General features: G+C 34.9%; 3 protein-coding genes and 1 pseudogene across 3 annotated transcripts; all 4 read left to right on the plus strand.

Moving 5' to 3' along the window:
• The first annotated feature begins 514 nt into the window (after positions 1 to 514).
• On the plus strand, positions 515 to 1,604 carry LOC136837488 (shematrin-like protein 1). The gene is made up of 2 exons (XM_067102282.1): positions 515 to 526; positions 877 to 1,604. The coding sequence occupies exons 1-2, from the start codon at positions 515 to 517 to the stop codon at positions 1,516 to 1,518; spliced, it is 654 nt and encodes a 217-aa protein (XP_066958383.1). The 3' UTR covers positions 1,519 to 1,604.
• Positions 1,605 to 5,171: 3,567 nt separating this feature from the next.
• Positions 5,172 to 6,404, plus strand: LOC136837509 (shematrin-like protein 1). The gene is made up of 2 exons (XM_067102354.1): positions 5,172 to 5,208; positions 5,599 to 6,404. The coding sequence occupies exons 1-2, from the start codon at positions 5,197 to 5,199 to the stop codon at positions 6,340 to 6,342; spliced, it is 756 nt and encodes a 251-aa protein (XP_066958455.1). The 5' UTR covers positions 5,172 to 5,196; the 3' UTR covers positions 6,343 to 6,404.
• Positions 6,405 to 9,393: 2,989 nt separating this feature from the next.
• On the plus strand, positions 9,394 to 10,149 carry LOC136837656 (uncharacterized). Its single transcript, XM_067102531.1, has 2 exons — positions 9,394 to 9,405; positions 9,814 to 10,149. The coding sequence occupies exons 1-2, from the start codon at positions 9,394 to 9,396 to the stop codon at positions 10,147 to 10,149; spliced, it is 348 nt and encodes a 115-aa protein (XP_066958632.1).
• A 4,754-nt stretch (positions 10,150 to 14,903) lies between these two features.
• LOC136837657 (shematrin-like protein 1) lies at positions 14,904 to 16,827 on the plus strand (annotated as a pseudogene).
• The last annotated feature ends 2,582 nt before the right edge of the window (positions 16,828 to 19,409 follow it).

Raw genomic sequence — 19,409 nt, forward strand, 5'->3', positions numbered from 1 at the left:
TTACTGAAATGGTTATTACTTGCAATAGTTAGCCTAAATTATATATAAAAAAATATTTCCGTTAGACATTAATCTTAAATTTTAAAAACCCATTACCAGAAATTGACATTTCATCTTACTTGAAAAAGACATTAATGTATTTAGCAAAAGCTAATTGGGTTCTCTTTAATGGCACCATCTTCTGGATAACTAATCGTAACATATTCATTTGAACTTTAGGAAACAGCTGTAACATTGATATTAGAATTTCCTAAGCAAAGTAACCCTATACCACCACCGACAAACCACCTTCAGCAATAAAGCTAAATTTAAGTTTCAGGGAAGCTTAAACGTCCTGAACAGTCAGCTGAAAGATATCTGATCTTAGCCTCCTAAGAATTCTGTACCATAGTTTCCTCAATGTCACAACCACAAACGGAGAAACTCTCTTGACTCTCGAGTATAAAAGTATCGAAGGAAGGGTTTTGCAGCACACTCGCCCAGCAGTGGCCAAAGAAAACATCAGCAAGCAACAATGAAGTTTCTGGTTAGTATAGCCTGACCGTAATGTTCGTTAACCATAATAGTGTAGCCAAACTTTGTGTGAATTGCTATTCATTAGCTTCCCCTAACAGCCGAAACATGCATTTGGTCAACTGGAATAAGTCTAGAGTGGTTTGCATTACTGTACTAATTAGGGTATCTCTTACTTAACATTTGGTATCATAAAAAAATCTCTCTCTCTCTCTCGATTTACTTATTTACACTATTTAAATGCAGCAAAAATTTACGATTGTATATTGTGTTTGTTATATGTGTTTTTCCAAAATATCTTCTTAAATAGCTAGAACTTAATCTTTATGGATCCGCTATAAAATATATTACATTATTTTTCAGGTGTTTGCACTCTTAGTGGCTTTTGCTTGCGCTTCTGAAGTAGAGAAGCGAGAGGCGGAGCCAAGTTATGGAGGATATGGCCACGTAAGCTACAATCATCGTCCTTCCTATGGATATGGCTATTCTAATCACCATCATAAGCGATCTGCTGATCCTGAGCCTGAGGCTGAACCTTCCTATGGCTACGGCCAATCTTATGGGTATCGCCCAGTCACCTATGGCTACTCTCACCGCTATCACAAGAGGTCTGCTGATCCTGAACCTGAGGCTGAACCTTCCTATGGCTACGGCAACTCTTATGGGTATCGCCCAGTCACCTATGGCTACTCTCACCGCTATCACAAAAGGTCTGCTGATCCTGAACCTGAAGCTGAACCTTCCTATGTCTATGGCAACTCTTATGGGTATCGCCCAGTCACCTATGGCTACTCTCACCGTTATCACAAGAGGTCTGCTGATCCTGAACCTGAAGCTGAACCTTCTTATGGCTATGGCCATTCTTATGGGTATCGCCCAGTCACCTATGGCCATTCTCACCGCTATCACAAGAGGTCTGCTGATCCTGAACCCGAAGCTGAACCTTCTTATGGATATGGTCACTCATATATTTACCCCAGATATCGCCCAGTAACATATGGATAAGGGCATCATCGCCATAAAAGGTCTACCAATCCAGAGCCAGCAGCAAGACCTTCTCCCAGTTATAATTTCGGATATAAAAACACTTATTCTCGTCCATTCTACTACTGCCCATCCTACAAATAATAGCCGAAGAGTAGGACATAGATGTCTATAACTAGCAATAGATTTTTATTTTTTGTTAGTTCTTGAATGTTCTGTAACTTTGACGAAATAATACAGTATTAATGCTACGTAAATCATTTTTATTGCAGTGCTTCTCTTCACCTAATCACCTAGCAGACAGAATGCACAGTAGGTTTTAAGCAAGTTCTAGCTACGCTATAAATCCTAGAAAAGGCTATCGGAGGCTATTATCGACCATAATCACGAGGGACGAGCCAGAACAAAATAAATAAATGAGTTTGCACTTAGAGAAGTCATAGAAATCACTCATAAAATGCATTAAGTTACAAGGACAGAGAAAACAATGAAGAATTTTCTGAAAGTTGTCACTATAGACAAAAAAAAAAAAAGACATTCCTTGTCAAACAGGAAATCAATTTACTACTTTTTCTAGAGGTGCCAACCACTTCTTTTTGTTTTGTTATTTTCCGTCATATCTGCTATATCCAAAAGCAGTGGTGGGGTAAGAGCGAAAATTTGTAGAAAGTAGAAAGCACCTTTAAAAATTAAATAAAACAATATATCAAAACATCAGCTGTTGCAAATGCACACCGTTCAGGTGTATGTCCAGTAATAACCACCAAAAAATAGTTAATCATAAAGTTACGACTATTAAAAGGTTATATAATATTTATAGAAAAAACCTTGATCTATATTCTAATCTATGATAGCTCTTTATCACTATTGGTTCCTGTATACCTATATATATATATATATATATATATATATATATATATATATATATATATATATATATATATATATATATATATATATATATATATATATATATATATATATATATATACTGTATATATATATATATATATATATATATATATATACTGTGTATATATATATATATATATATATATATATATATATATATATATATATATATATACGTATGTATATACTGGAGTTATATCAAATACTTCTGCCAATATATCCAGCATTTTTCTTTGTGTTAAAACCATATAAAATACTCATTCATCTTTTCACCTATGATAACCCTTCAATATCTTTAACTATTTTCTACACCATATGTATGTATGTAAGTACGAAGGCACACACACACACACACACATATATATATATATATATATATATATATATATATATATATATATATATATATATATATATATATATATATATATATATATATATATATATATATATATATATATATATATATATATATATATACATAGATAGATATATCCCTTCTATTATCCTCACCCAGATAAGTAAGGTATGCAAATACGTCCAAAAATCAGACGGCAATATTCACTTGTTTACCATAGGCTATGCTTCCTGTAGTCTACCAGAAAATCCTAACGTAGCCCTGGCTGCCGTATTAAAAATGCACCAACTTAAAAATAATTATACATAAACCATGGCATCTGCTAATCATGATTGCATACTAAACACACACATAAGGGTAAAAATCCTGCAATTAACAAGCAAATGTGACGTTCATCACAGTAGTCTAGACGCCTCAAATTACGTATTCATGATCAAGCAACAAACTGACATTAAGCACAAGACATCCAGAGGTTTGTTTTGTTTGTAATGTTTGTATAATAAATACTGTTTATGCACGAGTGAAAATATTAAATAAAAAAAAACAATAACAAGATTACCCGCAATTATCAATGGACGTACTAAAGTGCATTGTTACTATATTTTACGTTCACTAGACCTCTCTGCTTGTTTTTTTTTATGTACTGTGCACTGTTTCCATGTAGAGCAGTCAGTTCAGTTTTAACTTACATATTAACAAATTATATGCACCGTACTATACGTAAAAACTAAATAAATATGCCAATAGCAGTTCGTTAGGCAAAAGACCATAAGAGAAATTCACTCCAAGCACATTTAACGCACCTAACTACCACTCTCAGTCCCCAACCTCCTCTTCAACAAATATCCTAATGTCAGTAAAGACATCCCATTGAACCAATGAGCATAAGTACAATGCTCAGCTCGTTCACCTGGCTGAGCAGAAGTATTTTTTTTTTTTTTTTTTTTTTGGCCCCAGCAAGACATTTTGATCTTCACTCGCGCATCCATCTGCACATGTGTGCTTTTATTTACACTTATGCCATTTGGTGTTAATGAAAGTGCAGAGACACGTTCTTACCGAGCATTTTGCTGCCTTCCCTCTGATATTTCACATGGTTTACGAAAGAATGTCAGCTAGTGTTTTATTCAGCTGAATGAGAACTCATCAAAGTAGCAGAGAGCGATTTATATAAATTTTACCGACTTTGTAAGTATGACTAATTTTTCATAAATCCTGTATAAAGTTGAAGAAATGAACTTGAAAGATTACATGCATGAAAAAAACACATCCTTTGTGTCACTGAGAATGTGAATTCCAGATTATACAGAATAATAATAATAATAATAATAATAATAATAATAATAATAATAATAATAATAATAATAATAATAATAAGAAGAAGAAGAAGAAGAAGAAGAAGAAGAAGAAGAAGAAAAGAAGAAGAAGAAGAAGAAGAAATACGTTTTTTACCTACAGATAAAATTATGTACATTTGTGTAATAAGGATGCACAGTTATACAGTAATAAACTATGTTACATTGTAAAAGACGTAGTAATAAAGTTTACTATATAATTGTGGATTTTCATTACACAAATGGTTTTTCACGAGAATGTGAATTTCTTAGCCATTATGTACGTAGGCGTGATTAAATACTGTATCGTCTTTTTTTCTCTCGAATTGTCGTCCTTTTACTGTATAATGATTTAGTAGGAAATCTCCTGCAGGAATTTCACTAAATATGCGTATTTTTTACTAATATTTTGTAATGAGTTGTTTTGTATTTATTTTTTTATATTATTGTGGTGGTTAATATTTTGTGTTTTTATTGTTGCTGCTGCTACAGTTATCGTCATTTTTACTGAAAAATTAGTAAAATATTGCTCTCTATATATTTCTTCCCAGTCATTAATTTCATAAAACTCTCCCCTTTAATGAAAAGGTTATTACCTGTAAAAGTTAGGATTCATAAAATAAAATAAATGTTTCCCTTAGACGATAATATTAAATTTTAAAAATCCATTACCAGAAATTGACATTTCCTCTTATTTGATAAAAAAAAACATTAATGTATTTAGCAAAAGCTAATTAGGTTTTCTTTAATGGCACCATCACCTGGATAACTAATCGTAACATATTCATTAGAACTTTAGGAAACAGCTGTAACATAGATATTAGAATTTCCTAAACAACATAACCTTATGCCACCAACAACAAACCACCTTCAGCATTAAAACTAAATTTAGGTCTCAAGGAAGCTTAAACGTCCTGAACAGTCAGCTGAAAGATATCTGATCTTAGCCTCCTAAGAACTCTGTACCATATTTTCCTCAATGTCACGACCACAAACGGAGAAACTTTCTTGGCTGTCGAGTATAAAAGATCGCAGGAAGGGTTTTGCAACTCACACTCGCCCAGCAGTGGCCAAAGACAACATCAGCAAGCAACAATGAAGTTTCTGGTTAGTATAGCCTAACCGTAATGTTCGTTAATCATAAATGTTTAGCAAAACATTATGCGAATTGCTATTCATCAGGTTCCCCTAACAGCCGAAACAGGCATTTGGTCAACTGGAATATGTCTAGAGTGGTTTACATTACTGTTCTCATTAGGGTATCTCTTACGTCATAATTTGTAGCATATATTACAATTCTCTCTCTCTCTCTCTCTCTCTCTCTCTCTCTCTCTCTCTCTCTCTCTCTCTCTATTTACATATTTACACTATTTAAATGCAGCAAAAATTTAAGACTGTATGTTGTGTTTGGCATATGTGTTGTTCCTAGATGTCTCCTTAAATAGCTAGAATTTAATCTTTTAGGAATCCAGTATAAAATATTACATTATTTTTCAGGTGTTTGCACTCTTAGTGGCTTTTGCTTGCGCTTCTGAAATAGAGAAGCGAGAGGCGGAGCCAAGTTATGGAGGATATGGACACATAAGCTATCATCATCGTCCTTCCTATGGATATGGCTATTCTAATCACTATCATAAGCGATCTGCTGATCCTGAGCCTGAGGCTGAACCTTCCTATGGCTATGGTAACTCCTATGGGTATCGCCCAGTCACCTATGGCTACTCTCACCGCTATCACAAGAGGTCTGCTGACCCTGAACCCGAAGCTGAACCTTCCTATGTCTACGGCAACTCTTATGGGTATCGCCCAGTCACCTATGGCTACTCTCACCGCTATCACAAGAGGTCTGCTGATCCTGAACCCGAAGCTGAACCTTCTTATGGCTATGGCAATTCTTATGGTTATCGCCCAGTCACCTATGGCTACTCTCACCGCTATCACAAGAGGTCGGCTGATCCTGAACCCGAAGCAGAACCTTCCTATGTCTATGGCCAATCTTATGGGTATCGCCCAGTCACCTATGGCTACTCTCACCGCTATTACAAGAGGTCTGCTGACCCTGAACCTGAAGCTGAACCTTCCTATGTCTACGGCAACTCTTATGGGTATCGCCCAGTCAAATATGGCTACTCTCACCGCTATCACAAGAGGTCTGCTGATCCTGAACCCGAAGCTGAACCTTCTTATGGATATCGTCACTCATATGGTTACCCGAGCTACCGCCCAGTAATTTACGGATAAGAACGTCATCAGCTAAAAGGTCTGCTGATCCAGAGCCCACAGCAAGACCTTCTCCCAGTTATAGTTTCGGACACCTCTACTTATTCTCATCCACTCTACCATTGCCCATCCTATAATTAATAGCCAAAGAGGAGGACATAGATGTCTATAGCTAGCAATAGATTTTTATTTGTTGTTAGTTCTTGAATGTTCTGTAACTTCGACGAAATAATAAAGTATTATACTACGTAAATCATTTTCATTGCATTGTTTCTCTTCACTTTCAACGTCGGAATTCATTGCTATAAAAGATTTAGAAATTTTGAGTCAGGAAATAACATTTCTTTAACAGACAGAATGTAAGGAAGACTTGAAGGAAGTTCTAGCTCTAAGATAAATCCTGGGAAAGAACATCAGAAGCTGTTATCAACCCCATTCTCAAGGTAAGTGCTAGAACAAAACAAATAAATGAATTGGCACTTAGAAATAGGAATCCGCAATAAAATGCATAAAGTTACAAGGACAGTGAAATCAAAGAAGAATTCTGTGAAAGTTATGAAAGTAAACTATAAAAAGATTAATATGACACTAATTCCCTGCCAAACAAGAATTTTTTCACACTTTACTATATATATCAAATTTCTACTTTTCCCGTTGGTGCCAACCACTAGTTTTTATGGGGGACGTCATTATGAGGCCAAAGCTTTAGAGTGGAGGAAGACCGAAAATTTGCAGAAAGCAAATTTTAAAAATAATATAAAACACGATATCAAAACATTAACAGTTGCAAATGCTCATCGTCCGTGTGTTAGGCTAAGCACGAAAGTTTAGATACGACTGTTAAAAGGATAAATGATAACTACAGGAAAACTCTGATCTAAACTCTATTCTGCGATAACTGTTTAAAACCTTCATTATATATATATATATATATATATATATATATATATATATATATATATATATATATATATATATATATATATATATATATATATATATATATATATGTATGTATGTATGTATGTATGTATGTATGTATATATGTATATATATATATATATATATATATATATATATATATATATATATATATATATATATATATATGTGTGTGTGTGTGTGTGTGTGTGTGTGTGTGTGTGTGTATCATAAAGATATTTATTTATTTATTTATTTATTTATTTATATAAATGTAGTCGGGTTCGTGGTTAAATTGCGTACACTATTATTCTTTAATATCATACAGAAGCACAGCCGACCTTTCTGGAATTCACTTTCTTTCCCGTCATATGGGTCAATTATCTAAAAAAATTACATGAAATAAAATAAAAGAATAAAAAAAAATCTACATCGATTCACTAGATATAAAAGTATATAAAAACCATAAGTGACGAACGCTTCAAAATACCATTGTGCATCCCATGCTTCACTGCTTCACCTTGGTAACCACCAATATTGGCAGCCATAATGGAGCACCCAAAAGCTTGAGCACAATGTTTTCCATAATACTATTTTAATTTACAATGCAAAATGAAAGAATACAATTAGTACAGTATAATAAATGACAGCATGAACATGAAAGAAAAAAATTGAAAATTAAAACTGACCAGAAAGTAATGACTAAATTAACAAACTACAAAACAGCAATCATCAAATAAGTATAGAGAAGATAAATACAAAAAACACAAAGGATACATGGTAAAGTAAAAATAGCATTATGGAAAACATTATGTTCAAACTTGTGGGTGCTCCATGATGGCTGCCAATATAGGCAGTGAAGCATGGAATGCGCAATAATATCAACAGGGGTCCTTTTGGTTCCTTAGGACATCAGAACAACAGGAAGACCCAGACCAGGTTAGAACCATGAGATGAAAGGATGAGGATGGTCAGAGACTTGTGGAAGAGGAAAACCATGAAAGACATGTGGCGGATTTCATGGAAGCCTTACCAATTATTTTTACTGTTTTTGTTGTTGCAGCTCCTTTGCTTGCGCTTATTACTATCAGTAAACTTAAATTTTTATACCGGCATATATATATCATCACTCGTTCACTTAATTCTAACTACGTTGAATATGTTTATATTCTTTAGTATAGAGGTTTTAATACATGAGATTTATCTCTTTTAGATAGAGTGGTTTGCTGTCGTAGGTTTCTGTTTCCTAATAGCATCAATTATGACTTGGACCATCGACGGATGGTCTCTTGTTTGTCAATTTTTCATAAGTTGCATTTTTATAGAGAACTTTCACATTCACAATTGATCCCCGATAACCGTTTTCCTGCAGACAGCAACCAAATTCGCTGAGCAGAAGCGCCAATATGTAGTTAATGTGCATCGTTGTCGAACTTCTCAGTTCCAGAGGTCCTTTATTCCTCACACCTTTGGACTGTGGAACAGCATCCCTAAAGATGTGCAACTGGAACTTCAGAAGTTTTAGCAAAGATACAATATCATTATTACTATAATAGAATTAGTAAACTTAAATATTTTAACCAGAATATATATCAACATCCGTTAAGTTCACTAAATCCTAACTACATTGAAAATGTCAATATTCTTTAGTATTGAGGCTTTATTACATGAATTAGAATATTTTGCATATAGGGCATAAAGATTATATAGTAAAAACTCATGAAGAGGAACTGACATTTGCTCATATACTCGTATGATACATAACATTCACATTTTTAATGAAGGTTAGACAGTTTTTTTTTTCACTGGCGTCAGCATCTTAAAAACAAAACTTAACATATTTAATCAAACTTTAGGAAACCCCTGAAACAAGACAAGTGGTTTTCCTTTAACATCATAATCCTTTGTCATCACCAAAAACAAAGCCACCTTCATGGTTTACTTTAGCATTGAAACCAAATTTAAGCTTCCTCAACGGTTAGCTGAAAGATTTCTGATCATAGTCTTCCAAGGAATCTACAACATATCTTCCTCAATGTCGCGACCACAAACGGAGAAATATTCTTGACTCTCGAGTATAAAAGATAGCAGGGAGGGTTTTCCAGCACACATTCGCACAGCAGTGGCCAAAGACAACATCAGCAAGCAACAATGAAGTTTCTGGTTGGTATAGCCTAACCGCAGTCTTCGTTAATCATAATTGTTTAGCCTAACATTATGGGAGTTAATATTCATTACTTTCCTCTAACAGCCGAAACATTCATTTGGTCAACTGGAATATGTCTTCAGTGGTTTGCATAACTGTAACATTTAGGCTATCTTTTACGTAACAGTTGGTATCTTATATATTACAATTTCTCTCTCTCTCTCTCTCTCTCTCTCTCTCTCTCTCTCTCTCTCTCTCTCTCTCTCTCTCTCTCTCTCTCGATTTTCTTATATAGACTATTTAAATGCAAATGCAGCAATAATTTACGACTGTATATTGCGTTTATTTATGTGTTGTTCAATATGTCTTCTTAGATAGCTGGAATCTTTTAGGAATGCAGTATAAAGTACTACATTATTTTTCAGGTGTTTGCACTCTTAGTGGCTTTTGCTTGCGCTTCTGAAATAGAGAAGCGAGAGGCTGAGCCAAGCTACGGAGGATATGGCCAAGTAAGCTACCATTACCGTCCTTCCTATGGATATGGCTATTCTAATCACTATCATAAGCGATCTGCTGATCCTGAACCCGAAGCTGAACATTCCTATGGCTACGGCAACTCTTATGGGTATCGCCCAGTCACTTATGGCTATTCTCACCGTTATCACAAGAGGTCTGCTGATCCTGAACCTGAGGCTGAACCTTCTTACGGACATGGTCACTCATATGGTTACCCCAGCTACCGCCCAGTAACTTATGGATAAGGACATCATCAGCATACAAGGTCTACCGATCTAGAGCTGGCAGCAAGATCTCTCTGTTATTCTCATCCTCTCTACCATTGCCCATCCTATAACCGATAGCCAAAGAGGAAGACAGATGTCTAAAGCTAGCAATAGACTTTTATTTGTTGTTAGTTCCGGAATGTTCTGTAACTTCGACGAAATAATAAAGTATTAATACTACGTAAATCATTTTCATTGTTGTGCTTCTCTTCATTTATATCGTCGGAATTCAATGCTATAAAATATGTAGATATTTTACGTCAGGAAATTATATTTCTTTAACAGACAGAATGTACAGAAGGTTTTAAGCAAGTTCTAGCTATATTATAAATCCTAAGAAAGGCTGTCAAAGGTTATTATTATTATTATTATTATTATTATTATTATTATTATTATTATTATTATTATTATTATTATTATTATTATTATTATTATTCAGAATTTGAACCCTATTCATATGGAGCAAGCCCACTGGGGGCATTGACTTAAAAGTCAAGCTTCCAAAGAATACAATGTCCATTCGAAAGAAGTAACAGAAGGTAACGAGAATACAAAGTTATTATAAAACCAGATGAATTACCATATTAATTAATAAATGAAAATTTAAATAAAATATTAAAATACAGGTTGAATTGTATGAGAGTAGTATTGCATTGCATCTCCGCTTTGAAGTTCTGAAGTTATAACTGCACGACATCCTCTGGGAGGCTGTTCCACAGTCCAATGGTTTGAGGAATAAAGGTCCTCTGAAACTGAAAAGTTCGAAAGCGAGGCATATTTACTGAATATTGGTGCTGCTGTTCTGCAAATCTAGTTGCTCTCGGCAGGAAAAGGGGGATCAGGGATCAATTGTGAAAGTGATTGATCTCTGTTAAAATACGACTTATAGAAAAGCGACAAACAAAAGAGCATCTGTCAAAGGTCCAAGTCATAACTGCTACTGTTATGAAACAGAAACCTACCACCATAAACCACAGTATTTAAAAGAGATAATCTCTGGCAGAAGCAGACATCCACACCGGAGAACAGTATTCTAGTAAAGGAAGCACAAATGGCCTAAAACAGGTTGCAATAATTTTGTCAATGTTATAAATATATGAGGCCTTACGAACAATACCTAACTTTCGTGCAGCATTACTGAAACTTTCATTAGATGTTTCTCAAAAGTAAGATGTGAGTCAAAAGTTACACTTAGAATAGTTAAAGCTTCAGACGCATTCAGCAAAGTACCATCCATCTGAAGGGGAGGATGGGGTGGAAAATTTGTATGAGATCTGCTAATCAATAGTGTTTTTGTTTTACTGGAGTTCAGCCTCATACCCCATCTACTGTACTACACCATTCACTAATCCAGTCCATGTCCCGATTGAGACATAAGTGGAGGCATTACTACACCCACAAGTGTTGCATCATCAGCATACTGAACAATCCATGCCAAATATCCTAGCACTTATATGCTATAAAAATAATAGTGGACCAAGAACATTACCATATGGAACTCCAGGCACAAGAGGTCTTGGTCCACTAAAGATCCCATCAACAGCAACTCGTTGCTGCCTACCTGTAAGAAAATTTTGAAGTAATCCTGAAACATATCCACCCACTCGAAGGTTCTGAAGTTTATAAATAAATGCATTTTGACTTACTAAATAGAAAGCAGCACTAAAATCTATCTGAATTACTCTGCACTCAAAACCCTTATCAAGGTTCTCTTGCAAATGGCATGTCAAGTCTAAAAGAGCATCGCAAGTATCTAACTGCTTCTTGTATGCACATTGACTATCAGATAATAATCCTATAGATTCCACATACTTATATAGTGGCTTAAAAATAAATATTTCAGTAACTTTGGCGAGCACAGGGAGAATAGAAATTGGCCTGTAGTTACTGCAGTCTGCAGCTATGCCATTCTTTGGAACAGGCACTGTATTACTAAGCTTGCTCTCATCCGCAAAGATACTACATCGACATAAAAATCTATAGAATCAACTAATCTTGGGAGACAATACACTAGAAACTTTAAAAAAACAACAAAGGGGAGAAACCATCAGGATCTGCTCCACCCCAACTATCAAGATTATCCAGAATTTTCTTAACATCCCTAGCAAGAGAAAGGTAAATTTTGTAGGAATAGGTTCAGGATAATAAATATCAAAGAGAGGAACATCCTCAGCTGATTGCTTAGCTTCAAAAGCTCGGTGAAGCAGATCAGCATTTTCCCTATGGCTAGTAACAAATCTACCATCATCCATTAGAATGGAAGACGATCCTGACCCAAAGATAGATCATTCCAACTTGGTCCACCACAGATGAGCCTGAGTAATTCTTTCAAGTTTCCTCTTTAAGGAATTATTGTAATTTCTCTAGGCCGTATGGTAAGTTCTTTTCGCTGCACAGCGAGACTCAGCAAAAATGATGTAGTTTTCATTTGAACAATTTCGTTTCCACGTCTTGAATTTGGTCTGTTTGTCATGGTAAGCTCGTCTACATGTATCATCAAACCTGAATCTGATGATCTTGCCTGGGAGACATACCTTATTAAAATAGTCATCAGCATTTCATTTAACTTTCTTCTTGGGATCAGGATCTAATATAGCATCTGGAACATTAAGTGCCCGACAAGCTTCAATAAGTGCCTATATATTCGCAGACCTAGGACTTCACAATAGCTGGAACATCTGTGAATATGAGGTCTAATCTGTTACCAGAAATACGCATGGGTTCCTCAGTTAGCTGAGCAAAATCGGAGGATACACAGAACCCAAGAGCAGACCGGTCATGTTGATCTGTGGAACTTGAGTTTAGTCACTCTCCGTGCTTTGCATTACATTCCCCATAAATAACAAATGAAGCTTTTGAATCCTGTGACTGAGTCATGCAAATTTTTTCCAAGAGAGTCATTTATGGAATAGTCGATATTTGGATTGCGGTAAACAGCAAATACATAAACTTTGTAGAACTTACTGAAAGTCTTAAAACAAAGGATTTCATGGCAACTACATTCTAAATTTTTCTGATGATAAATAGGTCGTCCTGACTTAGTGTATACAACCATACCTTGTGCGTGTGTGATGTTAGAGCGATAAATAAAGTCAGGGCCATTAAACCCTGGGATTAAAAACTCAACCTTTGAATTGTTACTATTTACAAGTGTCTCAGATAAAAACATCAAAGCATAGTTACAGGCACAACTCAGGAGATCAAGAATATTTGACCTTAAGCCCCAAATATTATTAGAGTAAAGTACTTTACAATTTTTCTTACTGTAATGAGTAACAGGACCAAGGTTCAGCTGAATGTCTCCCGAAAGAATTAAAATTAACAACGTGAAATCTGTAGAAAAACTAATAAATGGACTCATAACAACAGTAACATTGCTAAAATCAACAGAATAATAAACAATATAATACCATCAACAACAGCAGTATTTACATTTTTTACAAGAATTCTGTTGAAAGTATAAATAAACCAGCCCATACGCCAGTGACAAAATGACCAGAAGCAACTGGTCCACAAGGTGGGGCCGGCACTTCTTGTAAGGCAAATAATAAACCCACCAGGTTTGCCACAACAACTGGGGGAGGACAGTCAGGATGGGCTTAGAAATTATAAAAAACTCAGAAGGAAAAGATTAGGTAAAGATGAATGCACTTTCCTGATAATCCACAAAGCAAATTTTGCTTTCTCATAAGCCTGTCCTACAGACTTTTCAGAAAAAACAGGAAAGTGAAAAAAGGAGGATAAATGCCTGATTGTATCCTCAGGCAAGGGAACTTAAACCGAAGACCATGGAAGGCCAAGGTACAATGGCTATGGCATAGTCCAAGGTTAGAGAATAAGGTTTGCACTCAGAGTAACCTTCTCTTAGAAGGGTTGCCTACCAAGGCTAAAGGGCCCCTTCTACCCACTGGTTTGATTTCGGAGCGTCCTTCTCCTAAAAGTCTCTTCTACCCTAACTCGCAGAACAAAATTAACGAATTTGCACTTAGGGAAATTATAGAAATCTCACATAAAATTACAAGGCCAGGGAAAACAAGAAAAAATTTTGTGAAAGTTATCAGCGCAGACTAAAAAAGATCAATATGACACTAATTCCATGTCAAACAGGAAACATTCTTACTTTGCTATATATTAATTTACTACTTTTCTTGTTGGTATAAACCACTTTTTTATTTCCGTCGCATCCATTATATCTAAAAACTATGGGGGACGGCATTGGGAAACCAAGGTTCTAGGGTGGAGAAAGACCGAATGAGTTTTCCTGCTGGGTATGAAGATTATGTGGTAAAAATAGTTAAGGGGTATTGACAATTGCTCATATAGATACAAAAACAAAAATTTATAACGAAGATTAAATAATTTTTCGTCATAACCGTCGTCATTTTAAAAAACAAATCTTATCATATCCATTTCAATTTTAAGAGACCTCTGAAACATGGCATGTGGTTTTTCTTTAACAGCTTAATCCTTTGTCATCACAAAAAAAAAAGCTACCTTCATGGTTTACTTTAGCATTGAAGCTAAATTTAAGTTTCGAGGAAGCTTGAACGTCCTGAAAAGTTAGCAGAAAGATTTCTGATCATATTCTCCTACGGATTCTGTAACATATTTTCCTCAATGTCACGACCACAAACGGAGAAACTTTCTTGACTGTCGAGTATAAAAGATCGCAGGCAGGGTTTTGAAGCACACACTCGCCCAGCAGTGGCCAAAGACAACATCAGCAAGCAACAATGAAGTTTCTGGTTGGTATAACTTACCAGTTTGTTAATGTTAATTGTTTAACCAAACTGAAGTTAATTACTATCCATTAATTTTCTTTAAGAGACGAAACATTTCATATGTCGACTAGAATACATTTTTCACTGGTTGTCATACCCGTAATATTAAGACTTTCTTTCATGATCCTAGTTGGTATCTTGTAATCTATTTCCCTCTCTCACTCTCTTACCATTGCTTTCAGTAATTGCACTATTAGATATCGTGTTAAGAAGGTAATGAAGAATATTCGTAATTGGCCCGAAAAAACCAAAGCATAGATGTAAATGTAGCAGAGACTAAGAGATATATATATATATATATATATATATATATATATATATATATATATATATATATATATATATATATATATATATATATATATATATATATATATATATATATATTATCGCTTAACACATCGTTTAGATTTCTGCTTTACTTTTTTTTTTGCCAATTACGAAGATTCTTCGTTGTCTCCTTAACGTATCACTCTCACCAGGATTCTCAGATTTTCTTGTTTTCAGAAACGATATTTAAAAATGTAATTATTGATATGCAGTTAAACATTCAATCCACTTCCTGAACTATTATTCAAATTAACGGGTAAAATGGATAATTCAATTTATGTCAAAATCGACAGTTGTCTGATTTCTTACAATTAAAAGAGAAACCATCAAATGTAGCTTGACTATAGCAGAATATACTTTCGCACATAACGTTTTGTGAAATAAAGGTTTTTTGGTCATTTGACCGAGTTAGCATCTTTCTCACTACCTTGTAATGAGGTAGAGTAATGATACCAAATAAATTTACACATATCCCCGGTGACTTTAAAGAAATCTAGATCGCATCGCCAAACTTAGTGTTGGTATTGTTATCTCTAGTTTGTTTTTCAATGAGCTCGTTTGTATTTCTTCTTATAAAGCAACACTTTTAAATATGTTTCAAATAAACCTCCATAATGATATTGTTTGCCAAGATTATTTTTACACAAGTTCAGTCTAAGACTGAAAGATATTTTATGGAGATTCTAACCTTATCAAAGAAGGTCTCAGTGTTTTTACAACTCCTCTCAAATAAATATAAGTTATTCTTTAAGGAATCCGATATTAAATATTACTTATTATTTTTCAGGTGCTTGCACTCTTAGTGGCTTTTGCTTGCGCTTCTGAAATAGAGAAGCGAGAGGCGGAGCCAAGTTATGGAGGATATGGCCACGTAAGCTACCATCACCGTCCTTCCTATGGATATGGCTCTCACCACTATCACAAGCGGTCAGCTGATCCTGAACCTGAGGCTGGACTTTCCTATGGCTATGGCTCTTCTTATGGGTATCGCCCAGTCACCTATGGGTACTCTCACCGCTATCACAAGAGGTCTGCTGATCCTGAACCCGAAGCCGAACCTTCCTATGTCTACGGCAACTCTTATGGGTATCGCCCAGTCACCTATGGCTACTCTCACCGCTATCACAAGAGGTCTGCTGATCCTGAACCTGAAGCTGAACCTTCTTATGGCTACGGCCACTCTTATGGGTATCGCCCAGTCACCTATGGCTATTCTCACCGCTATCAGAAGAGGTCTGCTGATCCTGAACCCGAAGCCAAACCTTCCTATGTCTACGGCAACTCTTATGGGTATCGCCCAGTCACCTATGGCTACTCTCACCGCTATCACAAGAGGTCTGCTGATCCTGAACCCGAAGCTGAACCTTCCTATGTCTACGGCAACTCTTATGGGTATCGCCCAGTCACCTATGGCTACTCTCACCGCTATCACAAGAGGTCTGCTGATCCTGAACCTGAAGCTGAACCTTCTTATGGGTATGGTCACTCATATGGCTACCCTATCTACCGCCCAGTAACTTATGGATAAGGATATAAGCATCTTTAAAGGTTTGCAGCAAGACCTTCTCCCAGTTATAGTCATGTACATACCAACAGTTCTTCTCATCCACTCTACTGACAGCCAAAGAGGAAGACATAGATGTCTACAGCTAGCAATAGATTTTTATTTGTTGTTAGTTCTTGAATGTTCTGTAACTTCGACGAAATAATAAAGTATTAATACTACATAAATCGTTTCCATTGCAGTGCTTTTCATCACTTTATTGTCAGAATTTATTGCTATAAAAGATTTAGATATTTTGCATCAGGAAATTATATTTCTTTTACAGATAGAATCTACAGAAGGTTTTACTATACTAATAAACCTTACGAATGGTTATCAAATGTTATTAACAACCCAAATCATGACGGAAGCGCTAGAACAAAATTAATAAACGAATTTGCACTTAGAGAAGTTATAGGAAGAGATCTGTGAAAGTTATCAATGTAATTTAAAAAAAAGATTAATATGAAACGAAATCCTTGTCTAACAAGAATTTTTTCTCACTTTGCTATACATCAGTTTACTACTATTATTCGTATTAACGGTTAAAATGAATAATTCAATTTATGTCAAGTCCACAGTAGTCTGATTTCTTTTAGGTAAAAGAAAAAGGCTCAAATGTAGCTTGACTAAAGTGGAATATACTTTCACAGAGTACATATTGTGAAATACAAATTTTTTAGTCGCTTGAGAATGTACTGAGTTAGCAACTTTCTCACTACCTATAATGAGATATAGCACTGATATCCAACAAATTTACACATATTCCCGGTGACTTTAAATTTACCTACAACACATTACCAAAACTTAGTGTTGCTATTGTTATCTCTAGTTTGTTTTTTAATGACGTCTTTTGTACTTCTCAGAAAGTAACAAATTTAAGTACTATTTAATTAAACCTCCATGATATTGTTTACCAAGATTATTTTTGCAGTTCAGTATCAGACCGAGAAATATTTTAAGGAGAGTCTAACCTTATTAAAGATGTTTTCAGTGTTTTTACAACCCTTCTCAAATTACTATAAGTTATTCTTTAAGGAATCCAATATTAAATATTACTCATTATTTTTCAGATGCTTGCACTTTCAGTGGCTTTTGCTTGCACTTCTGAAATAGGGAAGCGAAAGGCAGAACCAAGTTATGGAGGATATGACCATGTAAGCTACCATCATCACCCTTCCTATGGATATGTCTCTGACTATCACAAGCGATCTGCTGATCCTGAACCTGAGGCTGAACCTTCCTATGGCTATGCCACTCTTATGGATATCGCCCAGTCAGCTGTGGCTACTCTCACCACTGTCACAAGTGATCTGCTGATCCTGAACCTGAGGCTGAACCTTCCTATGGCTATGGTCACTCTTATGTGTATTACCCAGTCAGCTATGGCTACTCTCACCATTATCACAAGCGATCTGCTGATCCTGAAACTGAAGCTGAGCCTTCTAATCGCTATGGCCATTCAAATGCTTACGTACCATAGCTACCATCCAATAACTTACGGATAAGGACCCATCAACATAAAAGATCTGGTGATCATCAGCCATTAGCAGAACCATCTAGCTATGGACACAGACAAAACTACAGTTATTTTCACCCAATCTACTACCCACTATCCTATCACTAAAGCTGAAGTGGACATACATACCTATGGCTAGCAATAAATTTTCATTTTTTGTTAGTGTTAGTGTTCTACATTTTCGACGAAATAATAATATATGAACATTAAGTCGCAACTTCTCATTGCAATGCTTTTCTTCACTTTTATTGTTAGAGTGAATTCCTGTAAAAAGATAGACATATTTTTCATCAATGGAATTGAATTTCTATTGCAGACAGAATGTCGTAGTCTAGTCCTAGTTATTAGGAAAGCTATCAAAGGCTATTATTCCCCCAAAACAAAGATAAAAGCAGTTAAGAAAAAATAAATAGTGGACGTCAGTAGAACAGTATAAAATAACTGAAGTTACAGTGGACAGAGAAAACGAGGAAGAAAATACCGGTACTAGCTATTGGTGACCAACAAGGAAAAATATATGGAGCAAATTCTTCATGCAACATGTGAAATATTTTTTCTGACTGAATATTGTACGTAATATGAATACACTACCGTTATTGTTGATGCTAACCACTTAGAATACATATACATATACACACACACATATACAGTATATATATATATATATATATATATATATATATATATATATATATATATATATATATATATGTGTATATATATACATACAAATATATTCAACATCTATGAAAAGTATGAAATGCAAAATTCAAAACGTTAAAGAGTCGAAAATATACATAATTCATATGCGTGATCTGTAACAACCGCCCAAAGCATGATGAGTCACGAAAGTGTACCTAAGGCAATAAATTGGAGACATTCTAACCTCGTAGGAAAATTCTTGCTCTGCTTTTAACTAACAAAACATTTTAACACCTCTATCGCTTCACTACATATAATATATGTATATATATATATATATATATATATATATATATATATATATATATATATATATATATATATATATATATGTATATATATATATGTATGTATATATATATAT

Source organism: Macrobrachium rosenbergii, chromosome 59 (genome assembly GCF_040412425.1).
Source record: "Macrobrachium rosenbergii isolate ZJJX-2024 chromosome 59, ASM4041242v1, whole genome shotgun sequence".
In the NCBI taxonomy this organism is placed as follows: Eukaryota; Metazoa; Arthropoda; class Malacostraca; order Decapoda; family Palaemonidae; genus Macrobrachium; species Macrobrachium rosenbergii.